We start from the raw sequence: 20796 nt of genomic DNA, 5'->3' as shown, positions 1-20796 counted from the left end.
TCGGACCAGTTCCTGTAAGGTTGATGTATTTCTCCTTCATAGACCTGACATGAGATGTTCCAGGATTAGTAAAACATAGCGGCTTTCCTCTAAACACGACGCCACCCTAGTCTACAGGTAGTGGGTGGTACTGCAGCTCAGCTTCCTGTACACACGTGGGATACCGTCCCTGGAGCACAAACAGCCATGTTTTACTGGACAGCCCTCTCTCTTTATGGAAACTCATTGTGACGATGTAATCGGAGCAGCACACGGGTGTAACCACGTCCTTTATTTCATATAGAAAGATACAAAAGTCTTATCTTACCATATTAGTAACAGTCACAAGATACAACCGGTCAGTAAGGTACTCGGAGCGGACCCTCCGAATCATACGAGAACATAACCAGGGCGTTTCAGCAGCGTACCATCAGGACCTCCAAGACATGGAGAGAAACCTCCTGCAGCGCCACCACCTTTCCAGAAGTGGTCCTCAGGCGTCACCCCTTCTTGAGTGGTGGCTCTCAGGTTTCTCCATCCATCAAGAAAGCCAAACACATGTATATAAAGCTCGTGGAGCGCTGCCCCCTCTCTGGAGGCGGTGCTCGGAGGCACTGCCCCCTCTCTGGAGGCGGTGCTTGGAGGCACTGCCCCCTCTCTGGAGGCGGTGCTCGGAGGCACTGCCCCCTCTCTGGAGGCGGTGCTCGAAGGCACTGCTCCCTCTTTGGAGGCGGTGCTCGAAGGCACTGCTCCCTCTTTGGAGGCGGTGCTCAGGTTTTACCCAACATAGAGGGCCCCAAACACACATGTATATAAACCTCTTGGAGCACCACCCCTGTTTAGTGATGGTCCTCATGTCTTCTCCAGCACCCAGTTCTTCATGGAAGGTGGAGGTATTTACCAATGTAGACCCCCCCACACACACACACACCATGATGTGGTGCTCACATTAGAAGAGACCCACTTAAAAAAAAAAATAAAATATGGGAAAAATAAAAATGTTTGAGGACCATTTTTTTCATATACACAGGAGTATTGACCTCAAACAATAGAAATTTTTTAAAAAGGAGTCATTTAAAGCAGGACCTATCCCTTTAAACCAGACCCTTCTTCGAAGTCAGTCGCATAAATGAAAGCCGCAAATTCGGGCAGCACAGCAAAGCATCATGGGATGCGACGAGACTTTAGTACCGCGGCGATATTCAATAACGGGAAGTGTGAACGCGGGGTTAAATAAATACTTGACATTAATATATAAAGAAATGTATATAAAAGCTACAGAGGCTACAAAATATATTAATAAATTATTAAACGTAATAAGCTACACATTCAGCGGGGTCCGGGCGTCGCCCTCCGTCCAGTATCACGTATGCGTGAGATATACAGGAAAAGTCCGATAATCCGGCGAGAGGGGCGGCCGGATTATTGGAAATAGATCATATATATTTAGACAAAGTACAGTATATGTGACCACAAGGTGGCGCCGACACTAGTACATGACCCCCGAGCGGGATTTCCAAACTATTGGTTTCCCAATGTTAGTTACTGTATATATTAAAGTCCGATAATCCGGCACATGATTAATAAAAGGAGCAGATTTTCCCGATTACGAGACGGAGAAGAGCGAACCGTTATTATGGGAGCCTGGGCTCATTTCTTCAGAATCTGCTTCCAAAATAATGAATCTAAAATTCCAGATCGTAGGATGGTTCCGGATTAAGAGACAGACCGAACTAGGTCTGATTTTTTTTTTTTATACTTATTTCATGTACTTGGAGCGCAAAAAAAAAAAAATTTATATATATTTTTTACCATTGACCTTTATTAAATATTTTGCACCGTTGGGCCTTTTCCAGGCTCTTTGTTTTCCTTCCACATTCAGCTGTGATGTGGTCTGAGAGGAGCTCGTTGACTGATTCTCAGTTAACTCATTCTGCGCACACAGAGGCTACAGAAGGCAAACTGTGCAAGTTTTAATAAAACCCAATTGTAAAAATCAGTTTTTAGACCCAAATATGTGCATCTCAGGAAAAAAATAAAACACTCTAAAGGTGGACAACCACTTTAAGGACCCCTTTAAGTTGCATCTGTGGGGACCCTGGAATGTTACATTACCCCGAGTAGGTCAGTTTTGCTAGTTATACAAATTTACATGAAGTTTCACTACTCGGGGGCGCTGACAGAAGTTGGTAAAACTTTTTGGGTTCTTCTTGTACCGTAACTTTAAGAGAAGGGGAGGAGTCAGCGCAGTTATACAGTTTGATACAATGTTTCACACATCCATTCCTTAAAGGGCCGGTCTAGAATTAGCAAAAAAGTAGGTTTTTCTCAAAAACAACGCCACGCCTGGCTACAGGTTGTATGCAGCATTGCAGCTCAGGTCTTAACTAAGGGGCAGCGTATTAAACAGACCCCCAAACCAGAGTTCAGGGCGGATTATGCCACTTCCACCATCCAACTCTTAGAAGGCAGTCGCTGCCAGGACACGTACAGCACAGCTTGCCAAAAGCAGTTTACCCCCTACTCAGGAGCCTGTGTACCCCCCCGATATGGTCAGGTCATCATACAGATCTCCTAATTAAAAGTACAGTATCTGGTTTATCATACATCAGTCTCACCGCCGGCCGGGACACTTGGGTGTTACGTAAAATTCCCTCTAAACCAAAAGAAGCAACATGGCCACTTTCTCTTTTTTTTTTCTTCAAAAATAGCACCACCCTTAAATCAGGTTGTATCAGGTACTGCATCTCAATTCTAAAAGTAAATGGGGCAGAGTTGCACTTCCACACCCAAAGGTGGCGCTGTTCTTTTTTGTTTGCTTTTTTTTTTTTTTTTTAAGAAGACAGCCATGTTTTTCAATTCAAGGCATCAGATAGTGATGGGCCTGAACATTCACTTCTCATAAAAAGTTAGGGATATTTGGCTTTCAGGATGATCCTACAATGCCCTCTGACCTTTTCCGGTGAACTTAATGTGACCGTCTCCAGACTTTTGGATGCCCACATACAACTCTCCAATGCTTCAGGACTTGCTGTTCTCTAACAAGGAGCTTAATGGCAAAATTCACAACCGGCCTCTGATCCATGAATCGGCCAATAAATTTCAGGGTTCTATTAGAATTGGTATTAACCAGTCTTCCTCATCATGAGACCAAGATGACACCCAACAGGTGATGACCAGGACCTCGCCACTGCGAGGCTTCAAGCTGGATGTTCTGAGGTGGAAGTGGCCATTGAGCTTAGAGGGTCACCGAGTCATCCGCAGGTGACAACAGAGATACAAAGACTGGGAGAGTCACAGAACGGCAGAGAAGTTGACATCCTCTGGTCACAACCCACACGGATGACCGCTTCACTGAGATCAATGTTCTTCAGAACCGAATGACGAATACCACACAACTCCAGGAACATGTAAGGAAGGTAAAAGGCACCCATGTGTCACGTCAGACCATTCAAAACTGTTTACATCAGCGTGGTCTGCGTGCTAGTCGACGTTCAAGAGAATCTGACCACACCACCATGGGCCAAGGAGCATCTACGTTGGATGACAGACCAGTGGCCTCGGTGCTCTTCATTGTCTATTCACGCTGAGCAGAAATGATGGCCACCAACGATGTTGGGGACGTCGAGGAGAGCGCTATGCATCAGCCACTGTTGTCACGAGATGAGGCTTTGGTGGTGGTTACAGTGTGGGCAGGTGCGTCTAGTCAATACAGAACTGCCCTACATTTTGTAACAACAAGGACCTACTACTTGAAGAACATCATTAATCCAGTCACGAAGAACACAGACCTAATTTCATCTTCATGGATGACCATGTTCCAGCTCATCAAGGTCTCATCATAAGAGAATGGCTTCTGTAGACTGGAGGACCTCACATAGGGTGGCCCTTCACTTTCTCCAGACCTGAATCCCATAGAAAACATATGGGATCAGCAGAGTCATAGCGTAAAGGCTTGGCACTCTGTACCCCAGAATCTCAATGACCCAAGGGCCACCCTTCAAGAAGAGTGGGACGCCATGCCTCCACAGACAATAACTGCACTTTTGAGGAACAGGAGATGTCGTTGTCAGCCGTGATTGATGCTCAAGGCCACATAACTAGTTATTGAGTGTGACATTTTTGGGGGGTATACCACCACTGTTGTTGGTTTTTGTTTCGATAAATTGTTTGAGATGAGGAAATCACCGTTTCTTTCCTCTACGACTTTCATGATAAAATATCACTGTAGCAGGAACTTTTTATATTTTCCATAAATTTTGTCGAAAAGCCAAATATCCTTAACTTTTTGTGAGCAATGTAAAACCCAATGTACAATCTCTAATGGTAAAAGGACTTCTGTTGAGGAAGAGTTTGGTGGTGGGCACCATGTCTGAGGTGAAGAAACCGCTTAGACGTCCGTGGGCTACACCTCACTTGGAAAACTTCAAAATACTGATCTTGGTTAATGATATGCCGGGGGACGCAGCGTTTACCATCCATACTATATTAACAAGTCTCCTTTGTTTCGGCAATGCAGCCAAAAATCGGTGATGAGATCCATCAAGGACCATATAACGTACCCGTCTCATATGGTCCCATCTAGAGACCGCTAATTTCTCCGAAAAAAGGTCACATAGGAACTAAGTTCTTGAGATCACATGCTCAAGCCTTCTCCTAGCTTTCGTCTCTTCCCGCGGTCCTACATCTACCGTTGAGGCTTGAGGTTTCGGAGTTGACGTGAAGCAAGGCTGTTCTTCTTGGATGAGTCTTCCCTTTGCGGCAGGAGGTAGAACTCCAGTAGATAACAGATGGAAGCCTCTTGTTTCTGAAGGCTCGGTAATGCCAGAGTCATCGGTGGTCATCTCGGATTCTTCGCACAGACTTCCCACGTCTTCTGCAACGCTGCGGTGGAAGTTGCTATTGGTGGCCAGGCTGAGGATGGGGCTGACGCACATGACTTGGAGATTGTTGCTTTTGGCCGGTTCGAGGTCTTTTATGGGGGTGTCCATCGTGGCTTTCTTGGTGACCTCTACAACACACACTGTGCCGTTGCCAGACGGCATCATACCATCCGTGTGGGCACTGAAGTACAATGTGCCGCTCCCAATCAGGCCATTGCTTGGAGAGCAAGCGTTGGCCCCCTCTGATGACTTCCCACAGCCAACACCAGGAGGTTCATTACCAACCACGCCATTATGAAGGCTATCATAAGTGGATGATTTTTGAGGTGCATACTTGTGTCCTTGACCACTGTCTACTGGCGTTTTGCCTAAAGACCATGATTCAGACATCAAGAACCCACTTTTGACGTGGCCTCCTGAAACACTTCCACTCTTCACCAGAGGGTGCTGGGCATCTGTTGACCCTTGAATACAGAAGAGGTCTCCGATGCCACCTTCACCAAAGGCCGCGTTGATTTTTGAAAGGTTTCCGGTCTTCATGGCTAGCTTCAAGAGCAGGAGGCGATGCTGTTTTTCGGCAACCTTTCTCCAAGGAAGATCTTCCTGATCGACCCTTTCCTGGTCAGTAAAGGTCTCTCTGGGAAATGCATCGTCCGCCGCCTCTTTCTGAGAAGTCTTATGCCACCCTTTCAAGGCGTAGGGAGGCTCCTCTTCCCTGTCGTGGAGGCCTGATCCAGTTTTTCTGAAGCTCTGAGAGATTTCTGTCGATTTGGGGTGCAGAAGCGTGTAATAAATGATTAAGGCAGCACAACCTGAAAATTAAAATAAGAGGAAATTACAATAAAATTATTAAAAAGAAAATTATAATAATACATACACATATAAGTTGTCAGATTATCTGCAAGCAACTTCTTCCCCAGTAGACATAGCAGTATCTCCCTCCATTTCTCCAGTAGTCACAGCAATGAAATCCTTTCTTCCCTCGACCCGTTATCCCCAGTAGTCACAGCAGAACTGCTCCATCTTCCATCAATCCACACAGCAGGGCTTCCCTTTACCCTCAGTAGTCAGAGTAAAAGAATCTTCTTCCCAGAAGATCACCCCTTACCCTCAGTAGTCACAGCAGAAGCCCCTTTACCCACAGTAGTCACAGCAGAACCCCCTTTACCCACATTAGTCACAGCATTGGAATTCCTTCCCAGCAGAGCCCATTTCCCCTCAGTAGTCACAAAGGAACCCTTTCCCCTGCCATTGATGCGCACAGAAGGACCTCCCCTTTACCGCAGTGGCAGAGCGCAAGTTACCAGCACCTGGGGTAAAGCAGGCATGTTGCACCCCCCTAACCTGAGGACCATTAGCGCTCCCGGAGTTCCTCACACCAAGCCAGTATAGAGCCCCTTATCCCCCAATCATGTGTCATTACCCCCAGTAATCATAGCAGAGCTCCCTTATTAGTCCCAGCAGCCCTCTTCACCCTACATCACTGCACTCAGTAGGATCCCTCTTTACCCCCAGTAATCACAGCAGAGCTCCCTTCACCCTACATCACTGCACTCAGTAGGATCCCTCTTTACCCCCAGTAATCACAGCAGAGCTCCCTTCACCCTACATCACTGCACTCAGTAGGATCCCTCTTTACCCCCAGTAATCACAGCAGAGCTCCCTTCACCCTACATCACTGCACTCAGTAGGATCCCTCTTTACCCCCAGTAATCACAGCACAGCCTCCTCCTCTCACTAATCACAGCAGTACCCAGTCACTGAATACAGCGGAGCCTCCCCGTACCCCTAATAGGCACAGCAAGACATTACACAGAACCGCCATTCTGTCAGGCAGGAACGGATACCCTTTAAGGAGAGTCGCCCTTACGCACACCCACCCAATGAGGAATGCCACCCTGCTCACAGACACAATATAAAGACATGACAACGACAGCTGCTTGCTGATGGTTTCCTAGCTCACTGAATGAGCCGAACATAAAGCATCAAAGACGACACTAAATCCACCACTTAAAAAGCGCGTGATGCAATTAACGACATGAAAGTGATAATTCGTTACGCCGCTTCCGCCATTTATTCTAGAAATTATCTACGATTACACGGCTTGGAAAAACTATGAAACGAAGCTTTGTGCTCCCGTCTGCAGCAGCGACCGGCACTGATGGAGGGCAGGATCCGTGCCGGCGTGTGCCTATCTAATCCTTCATCCACTCACCGATGAGAAACCCGGACAGGACCGCCACGGACAGCTTCACCTTGCTCCACGCCGCCCCCTGCAGGAAGTCTGTGGCCAGCAGCAGCAGGATGCAGTTCTCCAACAACATGATCTATAGGGAGGACACAAGGGACGGCGTCAATCGCAGAAAATCCTGGGACAAGATGGCGGTGACGGGGGTCTTCAGTAATCCTGAGGGTATCACGTCAACCCACCCTCTCCCCGCGATCTCGTGCGGCACCGGCTATTTAATTGCCGCCGTCAGAGACTGACCGCAGCGAGCGCCGTTATACCGGGCAGATATCAACTGTTATGGGGCGAGCTGCCACGTCCTACATCGGGAAGTGGTTAAAAGGGATAGTCTAGAGTGACGTGTCACTTCTCGCCCGGACCCGACTGTGTAATACTTCATTTGTCCTGTGGTGGCGCTGCAGGGAAAAGAAACAGTCACAAATTGGAGCTGATCACTGGTGATCGGGGGGGGGGGGGAATCTGTTCATTGTGAAGGGATCATTCTATCAAGTAGGGATTATATGACCCATCAGTACTGGAAAATCCCTTTAAGGCAAACATCAGAAACAATAATTGTGGCATCCATGGACTGTCTTTACTTAAAATGCTTGTATTTGAGGTTAAAAATCATTTTTGCAATCAGGTTTCATTAAAAATTTTGCATTGTTTCCCCTCCTATAGCCTTCATGCTAGCTGCAGAATGAGGAAACTGAGAATCAGTCAGTGAGCTTGTTCTGGAGGGGAGTTTTTAACTCTTAATCGGTCTTTTTCTGAGCTCCGCTCCGACTTGTAACCACACCAAAGTTCAGCTCAACTTTGTTATGGTTTGTGGTCGCACCATCAGCCCAGAGGAGTTCAAGAAATAACAAAATGGTCTCACTGTCAGATTCTCAGTTAACTCATTTCTGCAACCAGCAATCCGTAAGGAATTATTGTTTTTTAGTGGAGGGGAATGGAGGACGGCATTGCCCACCTATAAAGGTATAAGGACAGGGGGCCCCAGGTTTGTGCTCACCGACAGCAGAGATCTTTCAGGGTGAGTAATCAGAAAATAAAAAAAAAATTTTTTAAAAAAGTTACTCGAAAGTTGTGGAATTTTTCATAAAACTTCCTATACAGCAGACACCTGGCAGCGATCAGGGTTCCTCACCACGTAGAAGATGGCGACGCGATAGCGGGAGGGTCCATCCCGGACGTTAATAAAGAAGAAGGTGTAGACCGCGCCGAGGAGGATATTGAAGAGTCGCCAATAACACGGCGTGGAGATGACATCGGTCTGCTGAGCCACCAGCCAGAAGGACATCACCAGCCAGTGAGCGCCTGCCGGGAAACAAGGAGACATGACAGCAGCACAGAGGATTTCAGGAGAGGAGTGAGCTGACCTTGTGGTGAGTGATGGACCAATCATCTCACCCTCTGTTAAAGTGACTGGGGCGGGAGGGGACAGCAGCACAGAGGATTTCAGGAGAGGAGAGTGCTGACCTTGTGATGTGTGATGGACCGGTCGTCTCCTCCTCTGTTAATGTGACTGGGACGGGGGTAGTGATGTGAGGGGGGACAGCAGCACAGAGGATTTCAGGAGAGGAGAGTGCTGACCTTGTGGTGAGTGATGGACCGGTCGTCTCCTCCTCTGTTAATGTGACTGGGGCGGGACGGGACAGCAGCACAGAGGATTTCAGGAGAGGAGAGTGCTGACCTTGTGGTGAGTGATGGACCGGTCGTCTCCTCCTCTGTTAATGTGACTGGGGCGGGACGGGACAGCAGCACAGAGGATTTCAGGAGAGGAGAGTGCTGACCTTGTGATGTGTGATGGACCGGTCGTCTCCTCCTCTGTTAATGTGACTGGGACGGGGGTAGTGATGTGAGGGGGGACAGCAGCACAGAGGATTTCAGGAGAGGAGAGTGCTGACCTTGTGGTGAGTGATGGACCGGTCGTCTCCTCCTCTGTTAATGTGACTGGGGCGGGACGGGACAGCAGCACAGAGGATTTCAGGAGAGGAGAGTGCTGACCTTGTGATGTGTGATGGACCGGTCGTCTCCTCCTCTGTTAATGTGACTGGGACGGGGGTAGTGATGTGAGGGGGGACAGCAGCACAGAGGATTTCAGGAGAGGAGAGTGCTGACCTTGTGATGTGTGATGGACCGGTCGTCTCCTCCTCTGTTAATGTGACTGGGACGGGGGTAGTGATGTGAGGGGGGACAGCAGCACAGAGGATTTCAGGAGAGGAGAGTGCTGACCTTGTGATGTGTGATGGACCGGTCGTCTCCTCCTCTGTTAATGTGACTGGGACGGGGGTAGTGATGTGAGGGGGGACAGCAGCACAGAGGATTTTTTCACACCAGCCCTCACCTCCTACAGCAAACACCCAGAAGTGATAGACTCTAGCAAACACGACGAGCGCCATCACCCGGGTGCCGATCATACCCATCCTCCACAGCAGCTGGCACAGCACCGATGCCCAGGGTAAGCAGAGGTGCCCCGGCCTCAGGAGACAGAGGAAGTGACTGAAGGAGACCAGCGCCCAGGAGAGAGACAGGAGGCACAGCAGGGCGCAGCTCACTGCAACACAAAACACAGGAAATTAGCACTAGTCAAACTTCTTTTTTTAGGGGCCCAGAGCCCGGTAATAATGTGCAGCTGAAGGTATACAGCTATATACAGTGTGTACCGAACTGAATAACTGTATAGGCAGAGTGATGGAAGCTAGAATTGCATAACATAAAAAGAATAGGGAATGGCTCCCCCTAGTGGTGACAGGAATCATTGCATCACATAAAGAAGGTAATATGAAGTGCTCCCCTAGTGATGAAAGCTAGAATTGCATCATATAGAGAATATGAAGCGCTCCCCCTAGTGGAGGCAGCAAGAACTGCATCATCTAAAGAAGGGAATATGGAGGGCTCCCCCTAGTGGAGGCAGCTAGATATGCATCATCTAAAGAATATGGAGGGCTCCCCCGAAGCAAGAATAATATATCCTAAAAAGTGGCTATGAGGGTCTCCTCCAGGAGATAACGAACCTGCGTAGGCGTCCGTGTGGCCCAGGGTCATGTATACATACGTCTGCAGGAGCAGTTGGGGCAGGGCCTGTAATAAGACTTCTATTAGCCGGAGAAGTGACAGGTCTCCCTGCTTCATCACCAGATCCTGCTCATCGTTTGCGCTTTCACCTTTTTCCCTGAGAACAAGTCGAAGAGAATCCACATGTCTGTAGGGAAAGAGAAACCGATGAGGAGCAGAGACCCCCGACTACGGACCCTCCACAAGGATCGCAGCTCCTCCTTTCTAACAACAGATTGCTCTAGTCTCCATTTATTTTTCAGCAATGGGGGCCATTGTCATCTCAGATGCAGGTCGTTGCAGCACCGTGACCGTGGAAGCTTGCGCCATCACCGTACTGTTGGGATTAAGCAATTATCATGGAGGCAGAACCATATAGAAAAGGTTAATGACTGCATTGGTGCTGCCTGCAGCCACCACTAAAGGGAGCTGTAAAACCTACAGCTCTGCTATCAACAAGGAATCCGTCTGCAGTGAGCTCCCCCTAGTGGTGGCTGCAGGCAGCAATATTATGTCAGTGTGAAGGAAAGCAGCACTTTTTTAGCAGCTATGATAGTGGTCACAGAGTCACCCAGGCCTCCCAGTAATGCATCATCTCTGTGACTGGTTCCTTCGGTACATTATTAGTGGATTCTACACGAATACCGACATGACATAATCAGCAGCCTCGGACCCCACGAGGACCCCCGGCATCAGGCTCGGCCATCGACGCTACCTTTTCAGAATCCCAAGCTGCAAGATGTGAGCGAGACTCAGGAAGAAGCAATGGTGGTGCCCGTCATCCCGAAACCAGAGCAGACTGATTGCCTGTATCACACACCCAGGAAGGAGCAGACCGAGCGTCCATCCCGCCCACAGGAACTGCGCAGTGAGGAAGTAGTGAGCGACCGCCGCACATTCTGCCGAGAAAACACAACCAACGTCAATCAGGACACGACTGGAAGGGTACATGCACACGGTGCGGATTTGCCTGCGGAATTTTCTGACTCTTTGCAAAAAACGCCGGGAAAAAATCCACGCGTTTTTGATGTGTTTTTGTAAGCTAAATAAAGATGTATTATTTACCCCCCCAAAAAAATGGATGGATAATATCAAGCCTGATGTTTAGTAATAAGCATAATAAAATGATACATAAAGAGTTAAATAAAGACACACAAAATCTGCGCTAGGCCGAGGTCACACTTGCGAGAAACTCACACGAGTCTCGCACCTCAATACCCGGCAGCACTCGGACCGGAGCGCTCAGCTGTATAGAAATACATGCACCCGTAAACACCGGTCCCGAGTGCCGGGTATTAAGGTCTGAGACTTGTGCAAATTTCTCGCAAGTCTGACCCCGGCCTTACTGGGGACAGATGTTTGTAGCCTGGGAAGAGGGTAATACCCATGGATCTTCCCAGGCTATGACTATCAGCCCGCAGCTCTAAATTTAGGCTTTACTGGCTATTAAAATAGGGAGCCCCCCCAAACACAAAACGACGGGGGGGGGGGGGGTCCCCCTGTAATTAATAGCCAGAACAGGCTATACAGATGGCTGCCGGCTGATATTAATGGCCTAGAAAGGGGCCATGGATATTGCCGCCCCACCCAGTGGCACACACCACCTCTCAGCCGCCTCAGAAATGGCGCCAATTCCGGCACATCGGTAGATGTAACCACTCTCCAGGGGCTCCGGTGATACACTGACAGGAGATAATGGCACCTGCAGTGTTATCGCTGAGGGTTCACTGGTGTTCATGCTCTCACTTTACGGCACTGCTGCGTGAGAATTTTCCCACGCAGCGGTGCCGCAAGGGACAGCATGAACTCCATTTACTTCTGACGGTGGAGTGATCCACTGCGGGGGGATACCTGCCGTCACTATCACCGGAGCCCTTGGAGAGTGGTCACATCTGCTGATGTGACCGCTCTCCATGGGAGATCGTCGTGGGACACTCGTTATTAAATGGATTATGTCGAAACAGGGAGTATACTATTGTTTTGTTTTTTATTTTTTTATTTTTTACAGGTGATCGAGGGCGTCGGGGATGAGCTGTATGGTGAGTATGTACTGTATATGTGTTTTTTTTTTCCCACACTTGAACACAATAGCTGGATGATGGGACTGCTACTGTCCCATCATCGGCTAGCAGTCACTGTAGCAGGCATAGTAAGATGGTCCTCCCAATCTGCAGCGTTTCTTGCACCCACGTCCGCAGCAAAACTGCAGATCATTTTAAGCCTGCGGATTTGCCTGACTCAATGGTAATCAATGGGTGCAGAAACGCAAAAAGAATTGACATGCTGCGGAAAATAAAACGCTGCAAATCTATGCAGCATGTGCACAACAATTCTCAATTTCCCATTCACTAACATTGGCTGTGCACTACACTGCGGATTTGATGCAATTCCGTGCACTCAAAAACGCTACAGAAACGCATCAAAATCCGCAACATGTGCACACAGCCTAATACTGCCCCCTATGTACAAGAATATAACTACTATAATACTGCCCCCTATGTACAAGAATATAACTACTATAATACTGCTCCTATGTACAAGAATATAACTACTATAATACTGCTCCTAGGTACAAGAATATAACTACTATAATACTGCTCCCTATGTACAAGAATATAACTACTATAATACTGCTCCTATGTACAAGAATATAACTACTATAATTCTCCCCACTATGTACAAGAATATACCTACTATAATACTGCCCCCTATGTACAAGAGTATAACTACTATAATACTGCCCCCTATGTACAAGAATATAACTACTATAATTCTCCCCACTATGTACAAGAATATAACTACTATAATACTGCCCCATGTACAAGAATATAACTACTATAATACTGCTCCTATGTACAAGAGTATAACTACTATAATACTGCCCCTATGTACAAGAGTATAACTACTATAATACTGCCCCCTATGTACAAGAATATAACTACTATAATTCTCCCCACTATGTACAAGAATATACCTACTATAATACTGCCCCATGTACAAGAATATAACTACTATAATACTGCCCCATGTACAAGAGTATAACTACTATAATACTGCCCCCTATGTACAAGAGTATAACTACTATAATACTGCCCCCTATGTACAAGAGTATAACTACTATAATACTGCCCCCTATGTACAAGAATATAACTACTATAATACTGCTCCTATGTACAAGAATATAACTACTATAATACTGCCCCCTATGTACAAGAATATAACTACTATAATACTGACCCCTATGTACAAGAATATAACTACTATAATACTGCCCCTATGTACAAGAATATAACTACTATAATACTGCCCTTATGTACAAGAATATAACTACTATAATGCTGCCCCTATGTACAAGAATATAACTACTATAATACTGCCCCTATGTACAAGAATATAACTACTATAATACTGCTCCTATGTACAAGAATATAACTACTATAATACTGCCCCTATGTACAAGAATATAACTACTATAATACTGTCCCCTATGTACAAGAATATAACTACTATAATACTGCCCCCTATGTACAAGAATATAACTACTATAATCCTGCTCCTATGTACAAGAATATAACTACTATAATACTGCCCTCCTTGCATATTTACTTTCCCTGTGAGTGGCAGTGTCCCCGTCTGGTGAACTCAGGACGTGTCACTTTATCCCGGCCTCTGTAGATAATAAATCCGCTCTCATCTATTATTTATCGGACGTGTCGCCACAAAGAGGTCAGAACACCGGATCCCGACGATGCTGCAGGGAGGCCATGAAAAAGGAGATGTCCGAGCGATGACGCCTGGAAACTGCTGTGTGCGCTGAGAGCAGAGCAACAAGAAACTCCTACCATCATCATCCCCAGTGATTGGGGGCTTCACATTCCCACTGGTTATATATTCATATGAAACAAACACTTTTTTGGTTATACAGTTGTGCTCAAAAGTTTACATACCCCAGTAGAATTTTTTGCTTTCTTGGCCTTTTTTTCAGAGGACAAGAATGATAACACCAAAACTTTTCTCCACTCATGGTTGGTGGTTGGGTGAAGCCATTTATTGTCAGACTACTGTGTTTTCTCTTTTTAAATCATAATGACAACCGAAAATATCCAAATGACCCTGATCAAAAGTTCACATACCCTGGTGATTTTGGTCTGATAACATGCACAGAAGTTGACACAAATGGGTGTGACTGGCTACTAAAGGTAACATCCTCACCTGTGACCTGTTTGCTTGTAATCAGTGTGTGTATAAAAGCTGAGTGAGTTTCTGGGATCCACACAGATTCTTGCATCTTTCATCCAGCCACTGACGTTTCTGGATTGCGAGTCATGGGCAAAGCAAAAGAAATGTCAATGGATCTATGGGAAAACGTAGTTAAACTGTATAAAATAGGAAAGAGATACAAAAAGATATCCAAGGAATTGATATTGCCAGTCAGCAGCGTTCAACTGTGATTAACAAATGGAAAATCAGAGACTCTGTAAAAATAAAACCACGGTCAGGTAGACAAACAAAAATGTTGTCCACAACTGCCAGGAAGATTGTTCGGGATGCAAAGAAAAACCCACAAATAACATCAGCTGAAATACTGAACTCTGAAAACTAGCAGGGTGGATATTTCAAGATGCACAATAAGGAGGCATTTGAATAAAAATGAGCTGCATTGTCGAGTCGCCAGAAGAAAGCCATTACTGCGCAAATGCAGCAAACTATCTCCCCTACAATATGCAAAACAGCACAGAGACAAGCCTCAAAACTTCTGGAACAAGGAAATTTGGAATGAGGAGACCAAAATTGAACTTTTTGGCTACAACCATAAACGTTACATTTGGAGAGAGGTCAGCAAGGCCTATGATGAAAGGAACACCAATCCTACTGTAAAGCACGGAGGTGGATCGCTGAGGTTTTGGGGATGTGTGAGCTACAAAGGCAGAGGAAACTTGGTCAAAGTTGAAGGAAAGATGAATGCGGCATGTTATCAGCAAATTTGCAGTCATCAGCCCAGATGCCGCGCATGGGACGTACTTGGACGTTTCAACATGACAACGATACAAAACACAAGGCCAAGTCGGCCTGTCATTAGCTACAGCAGAACAAAGTGAAGGTTCTGGAGTGGCCATCTCAGTCTCCTGACCTCAATATCATTGAGCCACTCTGGGGAGATCTCAAGTGCACAGTTCATAGACAGCCCAGGAATTTACAGGAACTGGAGGCTTTTTACCAAGAAGAGTGGGCAGCTTTACCATCTGAGAAAATAAAGAACCTCATTCACAACTACCACAAAAGACTTCAAGCTGTCATTGATGTTAGAGGGGGCAATACACGGTATTAAGAAATGGGGTATGTGAAGTTTTGAGCACAACGGTATCACACCCCTGCATGGCACTGGCACTGGGGGACAGGGGAGCCGGGTCACGCCCCTGCATGGCACTGGGGGACAGGGGAGCCGGGTCACGCCCCTGCATGGCACTGGGGGACAGGGGAGCCGGGTCACGCCCCTGCATGGCACTGGGGGACAGGGGAGCCGGGTCACGCCCCTGCATGGCACTGGGGGACAGGGGAGCCGGGTCACGCCCCTGCATGGCACTGGGGGACAGGGGAGTCGGGTCACGCCCCTGCATGGCACTGGGGGACAGGGGAGTCGGGTCACGCCCCTGCATGGCACTGGGGGACAGGGGAGCCCGGTCACGCCCCTGCATGGCACTGGGGGACAGGGGAGCCCGGTCACGCCCCTGCATGGCACTGGGGGACAGGGGAGCCCGGTCACGCCCCTGCATGGCACTGGGGGACAGGGGAGCCCGGTCACGCCCCTGCATGGCACTGGGGGACAGGGGAGCCCGGTCACGCCCCTGCATGGCACTGGGGGACAGGGGAGCCCGGTCACGCCCCTGCATGGCACTGGGGGACAGGGGAGCCCGGTCACGCCCCTGCATGGCACTGGGGGACAGGGGAGCCGGGTCACGCCCCTGCATGGCACTGGGGGACAGGGGAGCCGGGTCACGCCCCTGCATGGCACTGGGGGACAGGGGAGCCGGGTCACGCCCCTGCATGGCACTGGGGGACAGGGGAGCCGGGTCACGCCCCTGCATGGCACTGGGGGACAGGGGAGCCGGGTCACGCCCCTGCATGGCACTGGGGGACAGGGGAGCCGGGTCACGCCCCTGCATGGCACTGGGGGACAGGGGAGCCGGGTCACGCCCCTGCATGGCACTGGGGGACAGGGGAGCCGGGTCACGCCCCTGCATGGCACTGGGGGACAGGGGAGCCGGGTCACGCCCCTGCATGGCACTGGGGGACAGGGGAGCCGGGTCACGCCCCTGCATGGCACTGGGGGACAGGGGAGCCGGGTCACGCCCCTGCATGGCACTGGGGGACAGGGGAGCCGGGTCACGCCCCTGCATGGCACTGGGGGACAGGGGAGCCGGGTCACGCCCCTGCATGGCACTGGGGGACAGGGGAGCCGGGTCACGCCCCTGCATGGCACTGGGGGACAGGGGAGCCGGGTCACGCCCCTGCATGGCACTGGGGGACAGGGGAGCCGGGTCACGCCCCTGCATGGCACTGGGGGACAGGGGAGCCGGGTCACGCCCCTGCATGGCACTGGGGGACAGGGGAGCCGGGTCACGCCCCTGCATGGCACTGGGGGACAGGGGAGCCGGGTCACGCCCCTGCATGGCACTGGGGGACAGGGGAGCCGGGTCACGCCCCTGCATGGCACTGGGGGACAGGGGAGCCGGGTCACGCCCCTGCATGGCACTGGGGGACAGGGGAGCCGGGTCACGCCCCTGCATGGCACTGGGGGACAGGGGAGCCGGGTCACGCCCCTGCATGGCACTGGGGGACAGGGGAGCCGGGTCACGCCCCTGCATGGCACTGGGGGACAGGGGAGCCGGGTCACGCCCCTGCATGGCACTGGGGGACAGGGGAGCCGGGTCACGCCCCTGCATGGCACTGGGGGACAGGGGAGCCGGGTCACGCCCCTGCATGGCACTGGGGGACAGGGGAGCCGGGTCACGCCCCTGCATGGCACTGGGGGACAGGGGAGCCGGGTCACGCCCCTGCATGGCACTGGGGGACAGGGGAGCCGGGTCACGCCCCTGCATGGCACTGGGGGACAGGGGAGCCGGGTCACGCCCCTGCATGGCACTGGGGGACAGGGGAGCCGGGTCACGCCCCTGCATGGCACTGGGGGACAGGGGAGCCGGGTCACGCCCCTGCATGGCACTGGGGGACAGGGGAGCCGGGTCACGCCCCTGCATGGCACTGGGGGACAGGGGAGCCGGGTCACGCCCCTGCATGGCACTGGGGGACAGGGGAGCCGGGTCACGCCCCTGCATGGCACTGGGGGACAGGGGAGCCGGGTCACGCCCCTGCATGGCACTGGGGGACAGGGGAGCCGGGTCACGCCCCTGCATGGCACTGGGGGACAGGGGAGCCGGGTCACGCCCCTGCATGGCACTGGGGGACAGGGGAGCCGGGTCACGCCCCTGCATGGCACTGGGGGACAGGGGAGCCGGGTCACGCCCCTGCATGGCACTGGGGGACAGGGGAGTCGGGTCACGCCCCTGCATGGCACTGGGGGACAGGGGAGCCGGGTCACGCCCCTGCATGGCACTGGGGGACAGGGGAGCCGGGTCACGCCCCTGCATGGCACTGGGGGACAGGGGAGCCGGGTCACGCCTCTGCATGGCACTGGGGGACAGGGGAGCCGGGTCACGCCCCTGCATGGCACTGGGGGACAGGGGAGCCGGGTCACGCCCCTGCATGGCACTGGGGGACAGGGGAGTTGGGTCACGCACTGCACTGGTAATGGGGGGTCTTATACACCCATGCATGATGAGTTTGCATCCAGCAGTGCTCAGCCCGGGCCCCGGTATTCCGTGCAGCGTTATTCCCAGCCGGGCGGAGGAGCAGGGACTCCGCGCACAGTCCGGAGCTCTATCACACTCACCCGCAGCCCTCTCCGCCATGTACAGCACCAGAGACACCGCCGCGAACCAGCCAATCCCCCCGACGGCCGCCATTCTGCTCCCGCCGGACCCGCCACCGGGATCCGTATTTACCGCTTTCCCGCTATCCCGCCACTCACGGTGCTGACTCCTCCCACTCAGAAGTCAAGCCCACCCACCATGCCTGTCAGTCACCAAAATGACCACGCCCCTTTATTACGAATTGTGGTACACATTACGTCAATCAGAAAGCTCGCTCCGCCCTTTTATGTAAAACTCACCTAAACACGACGCCTCTAACATTATATATTCAAGTATAATACCGCCCCCAAATATACTCACCGCCCACCAGACACAGAACCCGCCCAGTCTGTTGACCACGCCCCTCAGCTATAGCTCTCGCCTCTCTTTACTAACTCCGCCCTTGTACTGGAGTTACTCATACACACAGGGATGATGAAGCCTGATCACGTGACATATTGCGAACCGCCCCCAGGATGTTCTGTCCAATTACTACAGACTACACATGAAGTCAGACTCCTCCCAGGACACCCAGACCAACTAATCCCTGGAAAAGGCGCCGGCGGCGGCCATCTTTCTCCACTCAGTTACCCACTTGGATCGGGTTTGAGGGAATATTTTGGAAAGAAAAGGGATGTAGAGTGTAGAACTAGGAAAGGAGGAGAGGCCGCGGCCATGATAGGACGCTAACGGGCTTTATGAGGCCTCAGGTTACGCGGCACAGTCTAAGCGAGACACCTGCTGATCTAAGATGCCACAAATTTAGGGATTAGCTGGACAACCCCTTTAATGGGCGTACACTGCTGCACACGTTTTGGGTATTTGGGGCTGTTATCAATGGTAGAAAATCAATATAAACAAAAGTGGTGGCCACCTCCTGCCCATAGCTGTAGAGTAGGGGCTAACATCATCACTGGGGGTCCTGCCTCCTGTCACTGGGGGTCCTGTCACTGGGGGTCCCACCATCTGTCACTGGGGTCCTGCCTCCGGTCACTGGGGGTCCCAACATCTGTCACTGGGGGTCCTGCCTCCTGTCACTGAGGGTCCTGCCTCCGGTCACTGGGGGTCCCACTATCTGTCACTGAGGGTCCTGCCTCCTGTTAATGGGGGTCCCACCATCTGTCACTGGGGTCCTGTCCGGTCGCTGGGGGTCCCACCATCTGTCACTGGGGTCCTGCCTCCTGTCACTGGGGGTCCCACCATCTGTCACTGAGGTCCTGCCTCCGGTCACTGGGGGTCCTGCCTCCGGTCACTGGGGGTCCCACCATCTGTCACTCAGGTCCTGCCACCGGTCACTGGGGGTCCCACCATCTGTCACTGGGGGTCCTGCCTCCTGTCATTGGGGGTCCCACCATCTGTCACTGGGGTCCTGCCTCCGGTCACTGGGGGTCCTGCCTCCGGTCACTGGGGGTCCCACCATCTGTCACTGGGGGTCCTGCCTCCTGTCACTGGGGGTCCCACCATCTGTCACTGGGGGTCCTGCCTCCGGTCACTGGGGGTCCCACCATCTGTCACTGAGGTCCTGCCTCCGGTCACTGAGGGTCCTGCCTCCTGTCACTGGGGGTCCCACCATCTGTCACTGAGGTCCTGCCTCCGGTCACTGGGGGTCCTGCCTCCTGTTAATGGGGGTCCCACCATCTGTCACTGGGGGTCCTGCCTCCGGTCACTGGGGGTCCTGCCTCCTGTTAATGGGGGTCCCACCATCTGTCACTGAGGTCCTGCCTCCGGTCACTGAGAGTCCTGCCTCCTGTCACTGGGGGTCCCACCATCTGTCACTGAGGTCCTGCCTCCGGTCACTGGGGGTCCTGCCTCCTGTTAATGGGGGTCCCACCATCTGTCACTGAGGGTCCTGCCTCCTTTCACTGAGGGTCCTGCCTCCTGTTAATGGGGGTCCCACCATCTGTCACTGAGGGTCCTGCCTCCGGTCACTGAGAGTCCTGCCTCCTGTCACTGGGGGTCCCACCATCTGTCACTGAGGGTCCTGCCTCCTGTCACTGGGGGTCCCACCATCTGTCACTGAGGGTCCTGCCTCCGGTCACTGGGGGTCCCACCATCTGTCACTGAGGTCCTGCCTCCGGTCACTGGGGGTCCCACCATCTGTCACTGAAGTCCTGCCTCCGGTCACTGAGGGTCCTGCCTCCTGTCACTGGGGGTCCCACCATCTGTCACTGAGGGTCCTGCCTCCTGTCACTGGGGGTCCCACCATCTGTCACTGAGGTCCTGCCTCCGGTCACTGAGGGTCCTGCCTCCTGTCACTGGGGGTCCCACCATCTGTCACTGAGGTCCTGCCTCCGGTCACTGGGGGTCCTGCCTCCTGTTAATGGGGGTCCCACCATCTGTCACTGAGGGTCCTGCCTCCTGTCACTGAGGGTCCTGCCTCCTGTTAATGGGGGTCCCACCATCTGTCACTGAGGGTCCTGCCTCCTGTCACTGGGGGTCCTGCCTCCGGTCACAGGGGGGCCCCCCAACATCTGTCACTGAGGGTCCTGCCTCCGGTCACTGGGGGTCCTGCCTCCTGTTAATGGGGGTCCCACCATCTGTCACTGAGGGTCCTGCCTCCGGTCACTGGGGTCCTGCCTCCTGTTAATGGGGGTCCCACCATCTGTCACTGAGGGTCCTGCCTCCGGTCACTGGGGGTCCCACTATCTGTCACTGAGGGTCCTGCCTCCTGTTAATGGGG

The 20796-nt window shown here is 51.7% G+C and overlaps 1 protein-coding gene across 5 annotated transcripts; it reads right to left on the bottom strand.

The window, feature by feature from the left end:
• Nucleotides 1-2783: 2783 nt before the first annotated feature.
• Nucleotides 2784-18259, bottom strand: XKR5 (XK related 5). 5 transcript variants are annotated; one of them, XM_073586399.1, is made up of 8 exons: nucleotides 18098-18231; nucleotides 14362-14460; nucleotides 10865-11048; nucleotides 10110-10297; nucleotides 9440-9649; nucleotides 8240-8409; nucleotides 7078-7189; nucleotides 2784-5674 (listed from the first exon to the last, which is right to left on the bottom strand). In XM_073586399.1, exons 2-8 carry the CDS (start codon nucleotides 14435-14437, stop codon nucleotides 4602-4604), a joined length of 2013 nt encoding a protein of 670 aa, XP_073442500.1. In that variant the 5' UTR covers nucleotides 14438-14460; nucleotides 18098-18231; the 3' UTR covers nucleotides 2784-4601. The 5 variants fall into 5 exon arrangements, with proteins under 5 accessions (XP_073442500.1, XP_073442502.1, XP_073442501.1 ...); XM_073586401.1 differs by having other exon boundaries at nucleotides 9515-9649; XM_073586400.1 differs by lacking the exon at nucleotides 14362-14460 and having other exon boundaries at nucleotides 18098-18259.
• Nucleotides 18260-20796: the final 2537 nt, after the last annotated feature.

Source organism: Dendrobates tinctorius, unplaced genomic scaffold (genome assembly GCF_039654945.1).
Source record: "Dendrobates tinctorius isolate UK_male_01 unplaced genomic scaffold, ASM3965494v1 ptg000093l, whole genome shotgun sequence".
In the NCBI taxonomy this organism is placed as follows: Eukaryota; Metazoa; Chordata; class Amphibia; order Anura; family Dendrobatidae; genus Dendrobates; species Dendrobates tinctorius.
Note: the sequence above shows the minus strand (reverse complement) of the source record. Positions and strands in the feature narration are given on the sequence as shown.

Coding starts and splice junctions, on each gene's coding strand:
- XKR5 (XM_073586399.1), bottom strand. CDS start 14,437: ATGCAAGAATCTGTGTGGATCCCAGAAACTCACTCAGCTTTTATACAC. Junction 11,049..14,361: donor TACAAGCAAACAGGTCACAG/GTGAGGATGTTA, acceptor TTTTCTCGGCAG/AATGTGCGGCGGTCGCTCAC. Junction 10,298..10,864: donor CAGCTTGGGATTCTGAAAAG/GTAGCGTCGATG, acceptor CTTTCCCTACAG/ACATGTGGATTCTCTTCGAC.